The 24,076-nt window shown below is 38.9% G+C and overlaps 1 protein-coding gene across 1 annotated transcript in view; it reads left to right on the forward strand.

The window, feature by feature from the left end:
* Positions 1-24,076, forward strand: part of GABRB3 (gamma-aminobutyric acid type A receptor subunit beta3) — a 948,374-nt gene that overhangs the window by 615,346 nt on the left and 308,952 nt on the right. Inside the window, exon 6 of the mRNA XM_044072165.1 lies at positions 2,346-2,483. Within this exon, the coding sequence (XP_043928100.1) occupies positions 2,346-2,483 (138 nt within the window). The remainder of the gene's footprint in view (positions 1-2,345; positions 2,484-24,076) is intronic.

Below are 24,076 nucleotides of genomic sequence, written 5' to 3' on the forward strand. Positions count from 1 at the left end.
ATTATGCCCTGGAAATTCACATGACCTGGCAGTTGATGGAGTGGAAGCCCTTGCAGTTGATGTAGACCCTACCCCCTCACCAGGTGGTGCTTTGATGCATGTATGCATGCAGTCTATTGCACCCACTACCTCCGGGTATTCTGCTATTTGGTGAAAGAGACTCATATTACTGGCCAAAGCCTCACGGGTGTCGGGGAAATATATATGTGCTCACCAACATGTGCTGACATGACATCCAGGAACTGGTGGAGTACCCTGGATGCTGATGCCTGCGAAATCCCCATCATATCCCCAGTTGGCCTTTGGAAGGTATCTGTAGCTAGTATTTTTAGGTCTACATATACCTTGGTATCCACTGGGATGGGTTCCCCTCTGTTAATTCTGTGTGTGAGGCATGGCCGGCACAGCTCAACAATTTGCTGTAGGAGGTCCCTGTCCACCTTATAGCACTCAACTATCTCCAGCTCCTGTAGCCCTTGGTAGGTTACCCTGGGTCTGTACACTCTTCTCTGTCTCCTCACTGTGGGTTGCTCAGCAGCATTCACATCCTCATCACCCTCAGCCTCTTCCACACGTTCTATGATAGCTATTGCAGCCCCTAACATTTTGCTGTTGTGAGTGTTAAAAGTGCCCCGCTTGTTTACACCAGTGGTGTAGAGTGTGGGAAAAAACAGAGGGTTAGGTGTTTGCATAGTTTATAGTAGTGTTCTGGGCTGGGCTGTTCTGCCTGTGTAATTGGCTGATTCTGATATGTTTCACCTGGCAGCTAAGCTAGTACTCCTTGATTACCTTCCTACTGCTGTTTTCCCTTCCTATTACCCTTCTGTTTAAGCCCATGTGTGAGCCGCGCAGAGTGCTCCAATGTGCACACCGCTGCTATTTCATGGTTTAACTTCTTTTTTCTTCCTGTAAAACCTGGTGTGTAGCGCGCACACCAATTTACACTTTGTAAAGACTGCTAGGCAGATTTAGACACACCCCCTAGCTTAACTGTGCTAAGCTAGGAGCAAACCAGAGCCACTGGGCTCCAATCCGCTTACAGTATGTCTGACGCCCCCCAAGATGTCACCTACCTCCTAGGCTTGCACACAGTTATTCATCCTCTTACACTGTTGGGACCTGACTTACATGCTGTGGAAAGCTGGGATTCACTAACCTTCCCCTCATTTGCATAAGATTGCCTGCTAATGCATAGTTACATGTCTCACACTGAACCTCCCCCCCTTAGCAACCACTACTCACTGGCCAGGTTGTCTTCTGCCTGCCATTGACTTTCATGGCAGAATACTGATTTTAGTTAGAATGCTTATTTTAGATTTATTTTATTATCCCCCCCCCCCCCGATCCTGTTTGCATGCTGCTCCCCTATGCTTAAACAGCCGAGATTGGGTAAAAAAATATATAAGTTGATTTTTTTTTTAATTTTTGTATTGTTTGCAATGCCAATGGCCATATACTTGGCCATTGACATGCTTTCTCAATGATATGCAGCCTTTATTTGGAGCTGTCATAACTTTATTTTGGATTTTGCAGAAATGCACTTGGTTACTAACTGAGTATATTTCTGCAGATAGCGCTAGTCTTGCACGGACTGTTGCAAGCTTCCTGGATTGCAAAATCACCTCATTTGCATGGATTTCATCTGCAAATGGGGTGATTTGCATACCGGGACTTAGTCCATGCAAGATTAGTGCAGGAGCGCTCATGCACACCCCTGCAAGCTGTTGCTGGATCGCATGGCAGACATATTGCTTGCTTGAGCTCCTGCACCGATCTTGCACTCCATGCAAGCTTTTGAGAATCCGGGGATTTTCTTTATTGCATATAATCTCAGAGGAGATTTATTTCCAAAGTGCTACTTTATTTCATCAATAATGTCTTACCCCACAATATTTCCTAACCTTCTATTTATATCATGTGGCAATGTTTTTCATTAGCAGAAAATATCTATTGATATCTGTAAGATTAATTTTTGCTCTCAGTTCACTAATTTCCTTCATTTTTATGCTTAGACTGTAATTTAAGAATAATGTCAGCCATAGTAATCTGTCTAAATTCTAAAAATTAGCAGGTTGGTGATTGGTCTAATCTATCACATCTTGTTGTGATGTCATTCTCAGCAATAATATAGTCAGTGATGGAACCCCTTAACTTTGTAATAAACAGTATTCAGGAACCAAAACAATGTATAGTGAATTATAACAAAGGAAAAATAACACTATTTTTGCTTATGTAACAAGTATAGAATATCTACTGTGAAACAAACTTGTGTCATAGGAATGTTGTGCAGTACAGAAAGCAGTTTTTAGTTGAACATTAACCACAGTTTTTTTTCTTTTTTCCAGATGGCTACACGACAGATGATATTGAGTTCTACTGGAGAGGTGGAGCTAAAGCAATTAGTGGAGTTGAAAGAATTGAGTTGCCACAGTTTTCCATAGTTGACCACCGACTGGTATCAAGGAATGTTGTATTTGCTACAGGTGAGTTTTGTTTCACATTTTAACAAGTATTTTTGCCTTAACGTCCAAAATATCATATAGATTTCTCAAAATTCTTTTGTATCTCAGTGAAGCTATGAGCTATATATTATTTAAGGTCATATAAGAAGGATGGGTCATGTCAAAGATGCAATCCACCAGAAAGACAATGATAATCCATTCCAGTATTTTTACAAAGAACAAAGCAACCAGAAAAAGCACAGACATTATGTGCTAAAATTCTTGTGGTCACAGAAAATTAGACTTGAGACTCGACTAAATGTTTAAATGACAACAACGTGCACTTACACTAAATAAAATATAAGCAAAAGTAGCAATGTTGATGCAAAAAATAAACAAACAACAAATGGCAATACACAGAAAACAGCTAAGTGAACAGTTAATCTATACATGAATACGTCTCTGTTTTTGTCACATTCCTTATTATATACTTTAGAGAATACACACGCCATTGTTTAAATGGTTTATTGTTTATTTTGTCTAGTTAATGCATGCTACTGTAAGTGATGGCTGTTAGAAAGATCATTAACAGTTACATGCATTTATGAATATGCTTACAAAATATTATCACTTATGCTTCAGATATGGGTGGATTCAATTGCATCATGTGCACGGGCAATAACAAACCGAATGCACTGATCTTTAAGTAAGTAAGTATATATCTATCCCAACAGTATAATACGATATGAGTATGATAAGAAAACTTGTGTTTTTGCTACAGTACATCACACTAAAGCCATCATCACAGAATTTATCATCCCTCTGCCGGCATCATTGGATTTTGAACTCATTTTTTCCTTTAAGGTGGGTCCATAACAGACATACCAAGCATTGGTTTAAGCGAGATGATTTGACAATTGCACTTAGTTTGCAGTGTCAAGAAACTTTAATTAGCCACAGTCCTATTATGTATATCTGTTTCCACTTCTGAGAAGTAAATGTTGAACAGCAGGTGGCCTAGGACAGAGTCCTTTAGAATTCCACGTCCACTGATAGCAGTCCTCTGGAAAGGAGAGGTATCCTACTTTAACAGTGTGGGTTCTGTTGGAGAGACAGTTAGCTATCCAGTCAACCCCATATGGATTTTGAGGGTATAATGAAAAGTGTCTATATTACACAGTTGAACAAGCAGAATGTCGATTAACCTTTAATCGACACATATGTGTCAAAGCTGCACTTCATCGAACAGCCAAATCATTGATTTCTTTCCAAGAGAAAGAAATTGATAGGCCAACCACACACATTAAAACAAACACTATAAAGTGGGGAGCTTTGCTCCCACACCCCCAATGTGGGGGGCTGTGCCCCCACATACCTCCAACTAAATAATAGTAACTCTGAGATTACACTACAGTGCCCCCCACACCCCCAACTAAATATAGTAACTCTGAGACTGCACTACAGTTAGGAAAAGGGAAGATTTTAAAGAACAGCCAACTGATTTCTTTCCCTTGGAAAGAAATCAATGCTTTGGCCATTCACTGAAATGCAGCTTTGACACATATTGTCGATTAAAGGTTGGTTGACATTCTTCTTGTTTGACTATGTAATATAGACCTTAATAAAACTTTTAGTTTTGAGTGTTTTACCTGTTTGTTGCATTTTTACATACGGGTCTGTACTTGGTTGTAAGAGGTTTTCTATTGTCCTAGCATACTGGATGGTATCAAAGGCCATGTTGAGTTAGAGATGAGCAGAATGGACTATCAGGCACTCCTGCTGGGCTAAAGAGAGCCAGTCAAGTAGGTCTGCTGAGCATGGCTTAATGTTTACAAATCCAAATTGGTTTTGGTTTAGATTTTGTAGGTCACCTATATAATTGTTTAATAACTTGGCCTTTTTGTATTCCATATCTCTACTGAAGATATGTTTGAAGTTAACAAGTCTACAGTGTGTGGCAAAAGGAAGACTTTGTGTAATAACATCTGTGATGTCCCCACACTGGACCAGTAATCAAGGAGCCAGAATCCTCACCACTGACACTGGAGAGAGGCATTCACTAGGAACACAAATGGACACACTCAGTATTTCCAGATGAGACCTCTCTGTATCAAGCACAATTTACTTTAAGAGCACACAGGGAATACACTCAGCCTGGGGTCTGGATCTCTATCTATCTCCCTCCAGGTTCCCAATATAACCCCCCTCTGGTACAGCTGTAGAGTTTAGTCCTCAGTGGAGTGTCCAAGCTAAGTCCTCCAGTGCCCTCTCTGTGAAACCAGGGCTTCTTGTCCCTGCTACAAGTAGCTGACACACACACACTCTGTGAGATTTTATTTTTCACACACACACCGGGGAAAGACTGGCACAGATTTACCTGCTGTGTCCCCTCCTACACGAAGTATAAAATAGTTATCACCACCACCAGACACTCCACAATCAGCTACTCTAAAGCCCTTAACAAAGGGTGTGCAATTATATTGTATAATAGTAATACTAATGCAAATGGCAGTAGTTGAGAAAGACAGCTAGGCTTCAGGAGTGGCCCACACAGTGTCACCAAATAAATATAAACACTGTCAAAGGTTAAATACTTTCTAAAAAGACCAGCCAAAATAAAAGTTTTAAATTTATTTAATAATAAATAATAAAAGAACAGGAAAATACTGAATATACATTTACAGTAAACTACAAAGTTCAAATCACAGGAAATATTGAAAATAATGTCGGTGTACAGACTTGGACAAATAAAAAAAAACAATATCCAAGCTAAGCTGCAATATATTTTCCTGACTGAAACTAGGAGAATTACTTTTCCCTACTTACTTAATAGAGCAAGGCAGATGATGTGGTGAATGGTCCTTCTTATTGTCAGGCCCAAGACAGAATACTCAATACTGAGAGATTTCCCACTGTAATATCTAAAACATTGCTCTATTAACTAAGTAGGGAATAGTAATTCTCCTAGATTCAGTCAGGAAAATATAGTGAAACTTAGTTTAGATATTGTTTTTCTTTATTTCTTTATTTATCTGAGACTGTCCACCAATGTTATTTTCAATATTTCCTGTGAATTGAACTCTGTGGTTTACTGTAAATATATATTCATTATTGTCAGGTGTGTGCGTGTAAAATATCAAACCTCAAAGAGTGTGTTGTGCCATCTACTTGGAGCAGGGGCACAAAGCACTGGTTTCACAGAGAGGGTGCTGGAGGACTTGGCTTGGACACTCTGCTGGGGACAAAACCCTACAGCTATACTGGTGGGGATTCTTATTGGGGACCTGGAGGGAGACAGATAGAGTGTCCCAGACCCTGGACTGAGTGTGTTCCCTGTGCGCTCTTAAGGGAAATTGTGCTTGATACAGAGAAGTCTGCTTCTGGAAATACCAAGTGTATCCATTTGTATTCCAAGCGAACATCAACATCCCTCTCCAGTGTCAGTGGTGGGGATTCAGACTCCTTCCTTTCTGGCCCAGTGAGTGGTTGTCACATTTTGGTGAGCAGTGGTGTGGATATTGAACTTCTGTAGCCTGTAAGCAGTTGTCACTAAAGGTGTACTCTCAAGCAGTCACAACAAAAAAGTCAGCAATTCATTTCACAGTTTTATTTATTTATTTATTTGTTAGTTTAGTTTAGTAGTCAATCAAGCCTACCATGTTCAGGTAAGGGGTTTAAATTTCACACATGCATAACACTGCCACCTTACCTGAACACGGTAGGCTTGATTAGCGAATTTTACCCCCTTACCTGTGAAATGTCCGTGGTTTGTAGTGTCGGTTATTTCTGTGTCGGTGTTTTCGTGTCGGTGAAGTCGGTGTCGGTCTTTTGCGTGTCGATCTTCCGTCCTAGAACCATATATATATATATACATACAGTCTGAAATGTAGATTCCTTCTCGGTCCAGCAGGATACATTTTTCAACACTAGCAACTTTACAAACACATTTTGATTTTCAAATGCCATACAGTTCTAATACATTCGTAACATAAGCATTTTGCAAATCAGTTTGATATTCAAATGCCATACAGTTGTAATACATTTGTAACACAAACATCTTGTATAAATCAGTTTGAAATTCAAAGAATATATCATTCTTTACAGAACTCCAGCTGGATATGCTGGCAATAACCCATATTGTCACAATATCACTATGTCCATTTTGCACTAAATATAAAAAAGTCCATCAAACAGTGTTTTTGCAGGGGGGGGGCAATCCCCCCTGCTCTCTACAACCCCCCTGTTTTATTTATATTTACTACTGAAACATTGAACATCACAACGTAAACCTATCAAAAATGTGGTTTACATGTTCGATGTCACAATAGTAAACATCATTAAATATCGAACACCAAAGCATTTGAAGTTAAATTCGACTCCTGCACTCTGGTGTCTGAACTACAATGCACTGATAGTCATTTTTGGAGGAGGGCAAGCCTCCCTGCACCCCTGATGTTGAGGTCAGCACCCCCACACCATCTGCCACTTATATATTCCAACTCAGAGATTGCACTACAGTTTGGAAAGGGGTAAATCTCCCAATCCCTACTGTCCACGTCTTCCGTCTTCAGTAACCATCTCCCAAATGGTTTTCTACATCCTGGATCCCACACAACTAAATTTCACACCAGCCACGGTCAACATATTGATTGTAAACCTATATATATATATATATATATATATATATATATATATATATATTTTATATATATATATATATATATATATATATATATATATATATATATTTATATATATATATATATATATATTTGTTGTTGTTGTGAAATGCTTATATATACGAGTCTACTTCATTTGCCCTAACTTCCGATTGACTGACACCCATTTGCCCGAGACCATTTGACCAAAATTTCATTTGACCGACACATCATTTGACAGACAAGTATTATTGGCAAGAAAATGGGGATATACCCCCACCCCACTGCAGTGCGACCCTGGAGTTAGAATATATAGTTAGGGGGTGTGTGGGGGGTACAGCCCCCCACAATGGGGTGTGGTGGGGCGAAGCCCCCCACTTACTTTTGTTTTACTAAGCAATATTAAAGCAAAACTAAACAATATAATATGAAATTAAGTGGGGGGCCTTTGCCCCCCACACCCCCCATTGTGGAGGGGCTGTGCCCCCCACACTCCCTAACTATATATTCTAACTCCAGGGTTGCACTACAGTGAGGAAGGAGGCATATCCCATTTTCTTGCCAATAATACTTGTCGGTCAAATGAAGTGTCGGTCAAATGAAATTTCGGTCATTTGGTCTCGGGCAAATGGGTGTCGGTCAGTTGGAAGTTAGGGCAAATGAAGTAGATCCATACACACACACATATATATATATATATATATATATATATATATATATATATATATATATACATATATATATATACATACATACATACACATGCATTCATATATATATATATATATATATATATATATATATATATGTATATTTTATATATATCTATATATGTATTCTACCTCTCTAAGGTAGCACTACTCCTGGGGAAAAGCCTATTCCACTACACCATGGATTATTGTTGATAAGTACCTCAATAATTCCTTTTCAGAAACACCATCATACTGTTCTTTCCATCATACATTTTTGATCAGCTGGGTTTTGATGTAGTGAATGATTGATTAAGTGACAACTTGACTTTCTGGTCTCAATGTTCAGAAAGTCAGCATTGTAGTCCGTTAACTTTCTAATATGGACACCTATATCTATATTTGTATTTATCTATAATCTATATATCTGTTTTTATATCTGTATCTATTTGTGTGTGTGTGTGTCTGTGTGTGTGTGTGTGTGTGTGTGTGTGTGTGTGTGTGTGTGTGTGTGTGTGTGTGTGTGTTTGTTTGTGTGTGTGTGTGTGTGTGTGTGTGTGTGTGTGTGTGTGTGTGTGTGTGCATGTAGGGTGCCTAGAGAAGAGTTGTGGTATTGCATAAGGAAGTTAGGAGTGGCAGAGAAGTATGTAAGAGTGGTATAGGATATGTATGAGGACAGTGTGACAATGGTGAGGTCTGCAGTATGAGTGATGGATACATTCAAGGTGGAGGTAGGGTTATATCAAGGATCAGCTCTGAGCCCTTTCTTATTTGCAATGATGATGTACAGGTTGCCAGACAGGATCAGACAGGGGTCCCTGTGAACTATGCTGTTTGTGTATGACATTACGATTTGTAGTGAGGGTAGGAAACAGGTTGAGGAGATCCTGGAGAGGTGGAGATATGATCTGGACAGGAGAGGAGTGATAGTTAGTAGGACTAACACAGAATATATGTGTCTGAGGGTCCCCTTCACATTGTCAACACTTCAAAATGCCGAATTTCATATGGCCTAGACCGTATAATCGACAATTGAAATGCCAGCAATGTGGAACTGGCATCTCTATACAGTGCAGAATAAAAATATTTCCATTCCTGCACTGTAGTGTGATCTCGGAGTTGGTATGTTTAAGTTACGGGGAGTGTGGGGGGTGAAGCCCCTATGGGGATGCAGGGGGGGCTTGGCCCCTGCTAGCAGTGTTTAGGTAAGTGTTTGTTGTTTTTTACTTTTGTTTTTCATATGTTCAACATTTCAAATGTCGATCATATGGTCTCAGCCATATGAAATTCGGCATTTTGAAGTGTCAAACATATGAAGTAGATCCGTGTGTGAATGAGAGTGAGGACAGAGGAATTGTGAGGATGCAGGCAGTAGAGTTTGTGAAAGAGGATGAGTTTAAATACTTGGGTCAACAGTTCATAGTAATGATGAGTGTGGAAGAGAGGCAAAGAAGAGAGTGCAAGCAGGGTGGACTGGATGGAGAAGAGTATCAGGAGAGATTTGTGATGGGCGGGTACCAGTAAGAGTGAAAGGGAGGTCTACAAGATGATAGTGAGACCAGCTATGTTATATGTGTCGGAAATGGTGGCACTGAAGAAAAGACAGGAGTCAGAGCTGGAGGTGGCAGAGTTAAAGATGTTAAGATTTGCGTTCGGTGTGATGAGAATGGACAGAATTAGAAATGAGTATATTACAGGGTCAGCTCATGTTGGACGGTTTGGAAACAAACCCAGAGAGGCGAGATTGCTTTGGTTTGCACATCTGCTGATGAGGGATGTGGAGAATATTGGCAGAAGGATGCTAAGGATGGAGCTGCCAGGTAAGAAGAAATGAGGAAGTCCTAAGATAAGGTTTATGGATGTGGTGAGAGAGGACATGCAGGCGGTTAGTGTGACAGAACAAGATGTAGAGGACAGCAAGCAGTGGAAACAGATGATCTGCTGTGGTGACCCCTAATGGAAGCAGCTGAAAGAAAAGAAAGATATATACATTTGTATCTATCTATATCTATATACACACACACACACACACACACACACACATATATATATATATATATGGTTCTAGGACGGAAGATCGACACGCAAAAGACCGACACCGACTTCACCGACGCGAAAACACCGACACAGAAATAACCGACACTACAAACCACGGACATTTCACAGGTAAGGGGTTAAAATTCACTAATCAAGCCTACCATGTTCAGGTAAGGTGGCAGTGTTATGCATGTGTGAAATTTAAACAACTTACCTGAACATGGTAGGCTTGATTAGCGAATTTTAACCCCTTACCTGTGAAATGTCCGTGGTTTGTAGTGTCGGTTATTTCTGTGTCGGTGTTTTCGCGTCGGTGAAGTCGGTGTTGGTCTTTTGCGTGTCGATCTTCCGTCCTAGAACCATATATATATATATATATATATATATATATATATATATATATATATATATATATTTAGGTCTATTTCATATGACTGAAATTTCTTTTGACTGAGACCATAATACCTAATTTTCAAAATACTGAAAACTCACTTAACTGAAACCTTACAATGTTAAATTTCAACATACTGCAAACAGGCATGCACACTTGCAACACCAATGACTATCTCTTTCCAGAACTTAGAAACTACTTACTTACACTCTTAATAGAAACTGGATGATATAAAACCAAACTAGGTCGGGGGGCTACACCCCCAAACCCACCCCCCTAACTATATATGCTAACTCCATAATCACACTACAATGGGGAAAAGGGCATATACCTTTCATTTATCTTACAGTAGTCTACACACTGCCACTACTGCTGGGAACACACAAAACATCTGTCATATTACTTGAGATACTTCCTATAAAAATATAAACAGACATACCCACATTTAGAAATGCTACAACACTACTTGCTACATTACTATTGGCATTCTGACAATCAGCACTATAAGTTATAGTAATTCTTTTTATCCCAAGCAAGTTGCAGGAGAAGGAAAACCCTCATCATGTCTATGGCATACAATTCAGTATTATGAGTTTCAGTCAAGTGAATTTTCAGTATTTTGAAAATTCTGTATTATAGTCTCGATCAAGTGTGATAGCTTGTTTTCAGTGTTAAAAGTGTTTTTATTTCTGTTTTTGCTTTAATACGTGAAAAAAAATCCTGTCTCTCTACTCGTTTCCAACCTTTCTAGAACTAGTAAAGCCAATTTTTAGATTTTGTTGACCTGTTGCTGGAAGAGTGGTTTCAGCTCAGAAACTGTAGCTTTTGTGGCCATTTTGGGCTATTTCTATCCCTTTCATCTTTCTGTTTAAAAAACCCTTGTTTGCTTGGTTTTGTGCATCAAGCAGCACCATTTAACTAGGGTTAAACTATTCCCAGTGCCAGAAAGTCTACTCTTCAAATTTTCCGTTAGAACTAGCCAGTTTTCTAGTTTTAGCACTCAAAACTGCTTCCTTGTGCTCAGCACTTCTACAAGACTTGTTGCAAGCACTAAATAAACTACAAATTATTACAGCACTCAACTTTCCTCACTTGTCAGGAGGAAAATAGCGTTTAGTACTTACATTAAAAAGCACCTATCAAGGCATATCTAAGGGTGAGCTCCCAGTGTTTTCTCCTGTCTACCTGGTGAATCTGGGCATCTTGGGGCAATGTAGCAATTGCCTCATGTACACGACAACCCTTTCCTCCTACCATCCAACACTATAATCTGTGAGAGATGCACTTATATAACCAAACTGGAAGCCAGGCTCTCTCCAGCCAAGACTGGACTAGACTGTCAAGAGGTGAAGGTTAACACCTGCACCATACCACACTCATACTCCATCAATTTATACTCCACCTAAACCCACACATAGTAACACAAAACACACACCTACATTCGTGGAGGCTGTCAATAAAAATCTGCCCCAACAGCAGAGACTTCCAAAGCAAAAATCCAAGCAACCACCAGCCCCACTACAACACATAGACCACAAAATCAGTGTGCCAATCAACCTCAGCCCTTAAGGCAAAACAACTTACCCAACACACTTGTCATAGGCGACTCTATAGTTGGGCACACTGATGTCGCATTCACCAGGCTAAACAAGGAGAATGTTGCTGTCAGCTGCCTGTCGGATGCCAGGATCTGCCACATAATGCACGCACTCAGGTCACTCCACAGCAAGTACAAATATGACTCTGTCATTGTCAATGTTGGTGTGATTGACTTGAGACATACCTCCCTGGACTACATGAAAAGAGACATGGAAGAGCTCACAGATCATGTGGCCCAGGCAGGTATGACCCTAGCCCTGAGTAGCATCCTGCCTTCACCCAGAATTATACCGCAGTATAAGGACAAAATGATTGACTTCAACAAATGGCTAAGCTTCTGGTGTCATTCAAAGGGGATCCAGTATCTGTCTGCCTCGGATGACATGATCGGCAGACCACAATGCTTTTCCAGAGATGGCCTGGATCTGTTGCCCCTGGGATTCCAGATATTGGCTAAGGCTCTTGCAACCCCTATAGTGCCTTTTTCAGACAAGGTTAAAACAACAAAAGCACCACAATAGCAGGTACTAGCAAGCAAAAACTGAGGGTAATGCTACTCAGTGCTAGAAGTCTAAACCTCAAAATGCACTCACTCAAAGCACTCCTTAAAATAAAACATCTGTGCAGTAACAGAGACCTGGTTCAAGGATCCAGAGAGTACCCCTGCTTTATCAGGCTATAATTCATACCACACCTATCGGCCACCTAACCTGGACCAAAACACTAAAGAGGAGGAGTGTCCATATTCATTAAGGATATATACATCTCCAGGCTAGTTGCTCAACATAATGTAAATGAAATTATCCAAGTGCAACTAACACTGGGCAAGACTGAAATCCAGGTTGTAGCTTGCTACAGATCCCCCCGCCATGCCCCAGGATGCCCACTCCATGTTCTTTGACATACTGGATAATATTAAGGTACTACTACTCATGTACTAACTCATCAGCTCAACGCTTTCTGGAATTCATAAATTCCAATGCCCTGGATCAGCTGATTCATACCCCCACCAGAGCCAGCAATATCCTAGACCTGGTCATTGCCAACATGTGTAACCGATGTTCCACACCAGATGTCAACTCCTGACTGGTCAGATCCGACCATAAACTAATCACCCTAGACATCAATTTTCCACCACCAGCCCCCATTAAGGAAACCACTGTAAAAAAATGTCTCCAAAGCCAACTTTGTGCTCCTTAAGACAGAAGTGGCAAACCTCACTACACCCATGCAGACAGATAATAGTGGTATGACTGCTGAATCCTATACACATGCACTGTATAAACACATACATGAGTGCATGGATATTGCCATAACCAACAGAACCACCATGCTATCCACCAAAAAAGGGAAGCCAATCTGGTGGTCCCCTGCCATAAATTAACTATATAACAGAAGGAAGAAGCTGTTGCAGAAAAAAGTAAAATCCCCTGATTACAGGAACTCCCTGGTCAGTTTCAGTAAAAAGCTGAGATCCCTCATAAAATCCTTCAAAGCTAGCTACGAAAATAAAATTGCCACTGATTCTAAAAACAACCACAAAGCATTCTACAGCTATGTCAAGAATCTCAATGGCAACATTCAGATCTGCTCCAAGCTACAGAATAATGGCACTAGATATACAGAGCCAACTGATATTGCCAACATCCTGGCTGATAGGTTCAGTGCAAGCTTTACCCCCTCCTCATCCCCCATAGGGCCCATCCCTATACCAGAAGAATGCATACCCCCTGTAATCATGGATGCACAAGTTAAGACCACACTCTCTAAAGCCAAACACACAGCATCCATGGGACCAGACAACATCCCAGGCTGTGTTCTGCATGAACTACAGGATGAACTGACATCCCACCTAAGTACCATGTTCAATCACAGCCTCACTTCAGGCTTTGTGCCTACTAAATGGTGCACAGTGACGGTTATCCCACTCTACAAAGGGGGTGCCACCACGGACCCCAGGAACTACCACCCCATTAGCCTGATGAGCCTGGTCTGCATGGCCATGGAAAGTATCCTCATGGAGCTTATAAACAGACATAGGTAATCTGCAAATGCTGGACACCACTCAATTTGGGTTTGTAAAATGTAGATCATATCTCCTAAACCTGATTGACTTCTTCAAAGCAGTCACCAGAGCCATGGATGAGGGTAAGGTGGTGCGCACAGCCTATCCTGACCTCACTAAGGCTTTTGACACCATCCCCCACTCTGGAATTATAGATAAACTCACTAGACTGGGCATAAATCTCCGTCACAAGATGGGTGGCCAACTGGCTCACCAACAGAACCCACACAGTGAAAGTAGTTGACTCCAAATCCAACTTCAAACCAGTGACAAGCGGAGTTCCACAGGTTTCAGTCCTGGGTCCTCTCCTGTTTGGCATCTATTTCTCAGAAGTCCAGGCTGATACAGCTGGTCTTTAACTAACAAAGTTAGCAGATGACTGCAAACTGGGAGCCATAATAGAATCACGTAATGATGTGGACATGCTACAAAAGGACCTCATTGAGACTGATGCTTGATGTCAAAGTCATGGCCTCAAGCTCAATGCCAAAAAGTGTATTGTCATCCCCTTTGGGAAAAACACTGTACCCATGAACTACCACATAGGTGGTAGCCTACTTAACTCTGAAAGTGTGATAAGAGGCCTTGGGACACAGGTGTATACTAGCCTCTCCTTTGACAATCACATCGCCACAGTAGTCAGGAAATCCTTCTACATGACACACCTCATCACTAAAGGGTTCTCCTCCAGAAAAAAAGAAGTCATTGTTCCTCTCTACTCATCCTTCATCAGACCATCATAGAGTTCAACACCCCATTTGGCATGTACCTCGCAAGATATCTGCAACAACTACAAAGGCCACAGACGTACCTCACTAAGAGGATTACTGGCCTCAAACAGATGCCATACATGGACCACCTCAAAAAACTCCAGCTCTACTCCATTGCTTATCGCCTACTCAGAGGTGACCTCTTCCTAGCTGAGAAAGCCATGTCAAACCCAATTCTGTTGGACATGCTACAATAAAAGAAACCCAAATCTCTCCATGCCACAGGTTCCAAGGACCTGAACCTTGCCACCACAATAAACAGAACATGCTGGAGGGATAGATTCCTGTACCAGACTTCCCATACTCTGGAACAGACTACCCATTCACATCAAGCAAAACCCCTCATTAGCCCTCTTTAAGATGAATCTAGACAACTGGATGGGAAATAGGAAAGTCACCCTGGGGATCACCTCTGTAGTTCTGCTCGACAGGGATGCAGTAAAATAACTTTCTTGGGTGGCAAAAGCCAGGGAACTTTTTGGCTAGACTTATAAAGGCTCTAGAGCCAATAACCTAGTACCTACCTATGAACCTATGAGCAATGCTTAGACATCCCATGCTCACTAAACATCTCAATGTTTATAAAGTTAGATCTCTATCACTTACATTCCCTATCTCTTCCGGGCTATGTAGGTTTGTGATTAGGCACAAAGTAATTGCAGGAAGAAACTTGCACCTATGTCCCTACAAATTAAGGTTTCTACTGTCATATTTCCTCCCTTTCTCCCTATCAATTTAACCAAATATAATCCAGCTCCATGTGGATAATTGAGTCATGGAAAAATTGAGGGGATTAAGATAGAAAAGTAAAGAAAATCATTTTTTCACTTGGTCTTTAAATCTAAAGCCAACTTAACTCTGGTGCAGGAAGCACATTTATTACCAGAACAATGGAATTCTGCACTTAAGGAAAAAATGGATTAAGTCTGTCTGGCAAGAATATGAATAGCTCAAAGGTAGCTATCATAGTGAAAGAGAACTTCCCCCAGGAAATCAAAAACTATGACACAGATAATCAAGGCAGATGGTGTTACATAACATTCTGTTGCTCACACTTAGACAAACATATTCTCTTATTAAACGTATACACCCCTTGCACCAAACAATATGAATTTATCATGACTATTTACAAAATCCTCTCCTCCTTCCCTAACCACCACTATATTCTAGGTGGAGACTGGAATGCTATTCAATATCCACTAACTGACAGAACAAACACTAAAACCAAACATAACAACCATGCTTCTTTAGCCATAATGGAACTCAAACATTACTTCTGTTTATGTGATCCCTATACCTCTCAGTCCAATAACACCCCAATAATAAATTCACTTTTTATTCATACCACCATAAGATGTGGTCCAGGTTGGATGTTTTCCTTGTTTCTAATATCCTCCTCAATTATAACATTCTATTTCATACTGAAACCAGGTTCTTCTCTGACCACTCTAAGATTACTCTAAATATTGACTGGTCCAAAGACTCAACTCTTAAAAATAGAGGCCACAGCTGGGAACGTAACCCTAATTTATTAAACAGCAAAGAGATTCTACAGAAAGTTGAAGGTATTCTCGACCAAACCTTGACCTCTATCAAACACAACCAACTACCCTTTGACATTTATTGGGCCTTCATTAAAGCCATGATCAGAGGCACTCTCATCAATAAAGCATCTTACTATAAAAACAAGTACTTCTTCCAATAATCATCTATCAAAAATAAAATTAATAAACTTGAGCCCCACCTTCAATTAACTTTCAATCCTATATCTGAAAAACAATTAATCCATCTACAGAAAAAGCTTTTGGACCTTCAATAATAAAACTTATCTTTAAGTGAAAAAAGGACTCTAACAAACTACTCAGTGTGGTCCCACCTGCCTTCCAAATTCCTTGCTAGATTATTCAACCAAAGCAAACTCTCCCCATGTATGATGGAAATAACCTACCAAGATAAGGGCTACCATAAAAACCAAGATATAATTGACATTTTTGAACAAATCCATAGAGGCTCATATAGTTTCCCTGACCTTCACTTAAATAAATCAGATATAGAGACTTTCTTGAACCAACTAACTTTCCCTAAACCTAGCCCTGAACAACAAAGCACCCTATTATCTCCTATTACTCAACAAGAAATTGTCATGGCTATCAACAAGCTTAAGCCCAATAAAGCCCCAGGTCTGGATGGCTTTATCGTAGAATTCTTCAAAGCTTTTAGTCAACAAATATCTATCTTTCTTCTTCACCTATTTACCTATATTACCCATAATGGAATAAAAGATTTACACTTAAATGCCTCCAAAATGATTTCCATCCATAAATCCAACATGGATCTTAAAAACCCTTAGAACTACAGGCCCATCGCTCTTATTGACCTTGACATGAAGATATACGCTTCTATCCTAGCTACCATTATGTCCACTGAATAATCAGGTTTAACTCAGAATAGACAAACCTTTGACCACACTCTCCTCCTTGATGCCCTCTTTACCCTTTCTTCCACTAATCACAACCCTATATATACTCTGGATATCAATGCCTCTAAAGCCTTTGACAGATTGAATGTGGAATTTCTCCTATCTACTCTCGCTAGATTCAATGTTTCCTCAGCTTTCATACAATTTATCAAAATTATATACTCCAGCACCCACACTATCTTACAAATCAACAACAACCTTTAATCTCAAATCAACATTAAAAATGGAGCTAGACAAGGGTGTCCAATGTTGGCCTACCTATTTAACTTCTATATTGAACCTCTTTTTCTTTTAATCACCCAAAAAACCTTTCATCGTATTCCCATTCTCTTCAATACTAAAATTCAATTGTCAGTCTTTGCTGATGACCTTAACCTCTATTACTCCCTCCCCAATTTTGACCTTCCTAAAATACTAGACTTAATAGATAAATACTCAAAATTCTCCAAATATAAACTAAATTTAGAGAAATCAACCATCTTTCCTGTGAACTCTTTTTGCCGACTACCTAACTGTCCCCTCTCTCAAATCAAAATAAGTGATTCTCTACAGCATCTCGGTATTTCCTTTCACCAAGACCACATCCAAAGCTATTCAAATAATATCTCCAAACTATGATCTAACATCCAACAAGATTTGAACAGATAGGCAAAATTGCACCTCCCACTTCTTGCCAAAGCTGCTATAATCAAAATGAGCATTCTACCTCATCTGCTTTATGTTTTCAATGCATCTAATGTCATAATCCACAACAATTTTTTTTTAAAACCCTCCACACATCTTTCTCCAAATTTCTATGATCCCTCAAATCAATTAGAATTAGCTACAATATACTAACTCTCCCAAAAGACAAAGGTGGCTTATGTCTATCTAACTTCAAACTTTATTATGATATTATCAATGGTAACAATAGTAACCATATCTGATTATACTCCCAATTCAACTACCTGGTCTCCTACATTGGTAAAATTGTACTATAACTATATTAAAAGATTCAGTTTTAACCCCAAAGCTCTCCTCTTTCTGAATACAGAAAACCTAAAAAACTTCAAATTACTACCAACCATTAAGCATAAAATAACTATTCTTCAGAAGTCTTTCAAATCTCTAAAACTGTCCATTGCTTTTAATACCCAGCAACCATTCCAGCTCAACCCCAACCATAGATTGAACAACAGCATGATACACCTGGATAAATACCCCCTTATCATAGAGTTAACTATAGCAGATCTCTTTCCTCTAAGCAATAATTAATTATCTGAAATAAGACTACACATGTCTTTACCTAAAAGTTATACAATAATCTTGAGACAAATCCTTGAATTTTGTCATAATACCTTGGAAGATACCTCTCTAAATCTAAATAATATTAAAGCCTGCAAATCCATATGGAATCTCCTCTTATTTAAGAAGAAAATGATTTCTAATGCATACAAACATATTCTTTCTATCTGAACCCAAAATGATCAAATATTTTCAAACTACTGGAAAGACCAAGATCCCGCCATATTTTTTGGAGCTGCAAATGCTCTTATAGACTCTGGTGCTCTCTTAGGGTACAATTGGAAAAAAAGGGATATGAAAAAATGACTTTCTCCTGGAAATTTGCAATATTACATATCCACTTCACAGGATTTTCTAAACTTCAGACTCATATCTTAATAACACTATTTTCCCTTGTCAAACTTTATGTCACCCTTAACTGGAAGGATAAATCTCTACTCACTTGGGATGGATTTTAACAACTTTCTACTAAACACTTACTTGCCCTCAAATATCTGAAGTACACAGAATGATGTAGTACACACTTTACTGAATATTGAGATACTTTATTTGATATCCTTCTAGCTTAATCTCTGTTAACTTATTTATTTAGTTGGACATAAGGCATATCTGTAAATAGTTATTTGTCGTATATAAGTATATATTACTTTCATTGTTTTGCATGTGCATTGTCTGCCATTTTGTGTTGCATTATTAAAATTGTTAATAAAAAGATTTAAAAAAACAAGAAATGGTTTCTCACTGCTTAGTATGCCATAGGAGCAACATTGCAAGCTGCAGTGTGAGCATCTAATGCCAATGGATGTTAGCAACAACAACAACCCTATGTCATGGCTGTCAGTGGCACACTTGCAGAGTAACAAGTATTTTTGACAGTCTGCCTGTTCAGTATGTTATCAAATGCATACTGGTCTACACTGAATATTCCTATTGGGTGTGCTTGCAAATGGTAGCATGCAGAATAGAGAATGTCTGTACTCAGGTATGCAGACAAAAATCTATTTCACAGGGCTCCCTATTGTAAGCATGGGACCTGTAACTGCAAGTCCTAAAACTAAGACATGATTTACAAACAGCACAAGGAATCTTAAAACATGCTGCAATGATATTAAAGTGGTTTTGCAAGATGCTTTGCCCTGCTGCTTTTACACATTTATGCTATAAGTGCTGTGAAGTAAAAGGGAATACTACACTGAATCACAGTCCCAGATTTTGTGTATATTTTCTGCATTTCACAAGATTTGTCTTACTATCCTGAGGATCACACATCACAAATGTGTTCTTTACACAATTTGCAAGAGCCTGGTACATAGTGCATAGGCCATGAACTCCATGGCATAAATGCATTTATTGCAGCTCTTATATACCACTTCACATGCACTGATGCTGGGGAGATTGGTGGTCTGTACACATCACAGTGTACAGTTGTAAGACAGTGGCTGGTTCCAATAGACTCTTGGCAGACAGCTTGACTTGCAGGGAAGTTCCACTCTCTATGTGGCACCTCTGCCACCACTGTTACATCTTGACTATGCCTCATCCTTGGCGAATCAAACTAAGCCAAGCTTCTATTATTCTTTCACAGAAATTAGGTTGCTCATTGATAAATGTTTACTTTTTTTCAGCATATTTGGACTAAGATTTCTTCCAACATAGGTTTCTTGTGCATTTTTGACATCTGCACCCACATGCATACAGTGATAATGATGACTGAAATAAGCACATCTCACATAAAATTACGAGACTTTATATTATTTGTAACTTTATTTTTTTTCTCAAATATTTTTTTTACTTTCAATTAAAATAACATTTACATAATATTTTTAAATATAATTTTAAACAACTACATACAATATTTACAATAGCCTGACGTTCAGTTATATACACTGTATGTTATTAAATATAGAATTGACAGATCAGTTATCAAAGATGCAATATTGATTATTGCAGAGTGCCCAACAAAGATATGCCTTTCTTCCAAGTATTATTTACCAATGGCCTGGGATAGATTCGTAGTTCTTTGATTTTTATTTCCATCAATGCAGTTGTCTTCAGTAAAGTGCAGAATTCTTCCAAGGTCGGAGGTGTATTTGAATTCCACATTCTGGTTACGCATTTCCTAGAAATAGCAAGTATTGTCCATAACAAATACATATTTGGCTTATTCAGGTAGGGACCTTCATTTATAGGTTCATAGGTAGGTACTAGGCTATTGGCTCTAGGGCCTATACAAGCCTAGCCAAAAAAGTACCCTGGCTTTCACCACCCAAGAAAATTATTTTTCTGTGCCCCTGTCAAGCAGAACCAGAAAAGTGACCCCCAGGGTGAATTTCCTATTACCCATCCAATCATCAAGATTTTTCTTGAGGAGTGCTAATGAGGAGCTCTGTTTGACATAGATAGGTAGTCTGTTTCAGAGTATGTGAAGTCTCTGGGACAGGAATCTATCCCATAAGCATGTTATGTTTATTGTGGTGACAAGGTTTAGGTTCCTAGAATGTGTAGCTTGGAGGGATTGGGATTTCTTTAAGTGGAGCATGTCCAACAGCTCTGGGTTTGACATAGCTTTGCGTGTTAGGCAGAGATCGCCTCTGAGTAGGCCATATGCGACTGAGTAAAGCTGGAGTTTTTTTGAGTCGGTCTGCATAAGACATCTGTTTGAGGCCAGTAATCCTCTTTATGAGGTATTTTTGTGGCCTTTCCAGTTGTTGTTGATGCCTTGTGAGGTACATACCAAAAGGGGCGTTGTACTCTATAATGGGTCTAATGAGTAATGAGTAGAGGGGAACAATGACCTCTTTTTTTCTGGATGAGAAACCTTTTGTGATGAGGTGTCTGCCACGTAGAAGGATTTCCTGACCACTGTGGAGATATGATTATCAAAAGAGTGACTACTGTCCACCTGTGTCCTAAGGTCTCATCACACTTTCGGTGTTAAGTAGACTACCACCTATGTGGTAGTTCATGGGTACAGAGTTTTTACCAAAGGGGATGACAATGCACTTTTTGGCATTGAGCTTGAGATCATGGCTTTGACACCGGGCATCTGCCTCAGTGAGGCCCTTTTGTTGGATGTCCATATCGTTAGGAGTTTTGATTATGGCTCCAAGTTTGCAGTCATCTGCAAATTTAGCTAGCCAAAGACCTTCTGTGTTAGCCTGTACATTAGAGAAGTAAATACCAAACAGGAGAGGACTCAGAACTGAAACCTGTGGTACTCCACTTGTCACTGGGCTGAAGTCTGATTTGGAGTCTGCTACTTTCACAGTGTGCATTCTGTCAGTAAGCCAGTTGGCAACTCATCTTGTGACATAGGGATTTATACCTAGTTTAGTGAGTTTATCTATAATTCCAGAGTGGGAGATGGTGTTGAACGCCTTGGCGAGATCTAGAAAGGCTGTGTGAACCACCTTACCCTCATCTATGGCTTTGGTGACTGCTTCAAAGAAGTCTATCAGGTTTAGGAGACATGATCTGCCTTTTACAAACCCAAACTGTGTGGGGTCCAGAGTTTGGAGATCTCCAATGTCTTTGTTTATGAGTTCCATGATGATATGTTCCATGGCCTTGCAAACCAGGCTTGTCAGGCTAATGGGGCAGTAGTTCCTGGGGTCAGTTGTGGCCCCCCTTTTGTGGAGTGGGATAACCGTCGTGGTGCACCATTCAATGGACACAAAGCCTGAGGTGAGGCTATGACTGAACATGGTACTTAGGTGGGGTGCCAATTCATTCTGTAGTTTGTGTAGAAGGCAGCCTTGGAAGTTGTCAGGTTTAGTGTTATCAATACTTTAGTTAAGGTAAAGGATTCATTAAATAAAGCTTGTAAAAATGATTGATTCCATTCCAATGTTGTTGTGTCTTTTGGCTTATCCTGGTTAGGGGTCGCCACAGTGGAACTCCGGTCCGCTAATGTTTGGTAGTGGATTTTTACGTGCCAAGTTGCCAGCCCTGATGCACAACCTTCAACGAAGGCATGCTCATTCACGCATGCCTCCATACAGAAGATGCTCTAGCTGAGAATTGAATGGGACATCTTGCTGTGAGGCGACAATGCTACAGCAGCACCACTACCGCGGGTATTGATTCCATTCCAATATGATTTAATTTTATTACAATCATAAAAAAATATGAATCCAGTCTGCTTTATTTGACTTTTCACACCTCCAGCAAAAAACATTTTTAGTAGTACTGATCTTTTTAATTCTATCTTGTGTTAAAAATGCTGTATGTAAGTATTTCCAGTTAAATATTTTCCAGTACTGTGTGTTAGAGGTGTAATTAACTGATAGTAAGATGTTACTTTTAATTTCTTCTGTTAACTGCAATGACTGACCTTTTGTTAAGAACTGCCAGTATGATGGTTTGGGAATTGTTGTATATGTTATTAACTCTTTATATAGATTTGAAATGAAATTTTTCTTTTCACAACTATTATATATAAATTCATACAGAAAACTTATTAGATTTGGAATATCTTTAAATGAGGAATTATTAATTAATCTGCATAAATCTTGAGTGTACATTAGAATGCTTTGTAAGGTTAACCAGTCCTGTGTTGGAATATTGTAAGCAGTTTTTATCATATGTATATCTAAAACATTTAATTTATTTACACATTGAAACCAGCATAAGAATCCATTTTGTTCCCGTGAGGTTATTGCTTCCCTATATATTTTGTGAGGAAAGTTCTTAGTGATGGTAAATGGGGTTAAAAGATCAAACCAAAGTTTTAAATCTATGTTTGCATTGATAAGTTTCTTAAAGGAATTGATGTAATGATTAAGCAGTGTTGTTTTAGAAGGTTTTGTTATATTATATTGTATACTTATGCATAGTATGCACCAGGATTTGTTTGATTTGTCTACTATTAAAATTTTTTTAACAGATTAAATTCATTTGTTAATATAGCCATTGTTAATTCTTTCCAGTTGGCAAAATAATTTGGGTTTATCCAGTCTATTGTAGTTTTAAGCACAGATGCTTTTATATATGTTTCTATTTCTGGGAAGTTCAATCCTCATTGTTTCCAGGGTCTAATGTGATGAGTTAGAGTTACTCTATTCTTTTTGGGATACCATAAAAATGTTATTAAACATGAGTTTATTTCTTTAAGAATGCATCTTTCAGGAAATAACGATATTGCTAATGCTACATATAGTATTTTTGGCAATAAGACCATTTTTATTAATTGCAATCTGTCTTCAAAAGTTAATATAATTTTCTTCCACTTTTCTATATATATTTTTATTGTTTCAATAATGTTTTTATAATTTATTAATATTGTTTTGTTTATATTTTTGCATAACACTATTCCTAAATAATTTAGCTTAAGTTCTTGTTTTCCTATGATGGATTTATCTGTAACTTTCTTATTTAAAAATAGAAATTTTGATTTTGATCTATTAAAGTGTAGACCTGAAATCTTATAAAATGTCTCCATTACTTCTTCTAGCTCTCCTAATTACTCTCTGGAGTTTGATAGGGTTAAAAAATGTCATCAGCAAAAAGCATTATTTTAGATATGTACTGGTCATACACTTCTATTCCTTTTATTCTTGGATTATTGCATATTATTTCTGCAAGTATTTCTATAGCCAAAGCAAATAAAATGGGAGAAAGAGGGCATCCTTGTTTAGTACCTTTCATTATATTGATAGATTCAG

The sequence above is a fragment of the Protopterus annectens genome, chromosome 5.part0, assembly GCF_019279795.1.
Source record: "Protopterus annectens isolate FY-2018-M chromosome 5.part0, PAN1.0, whole genome shotgun sequence".
Lineage (NCBI taxonomy): Eukaryota > Metazoa > Chordata > Ceratodontiformes > Protopteridae > Protopterus > Protopterus annectens.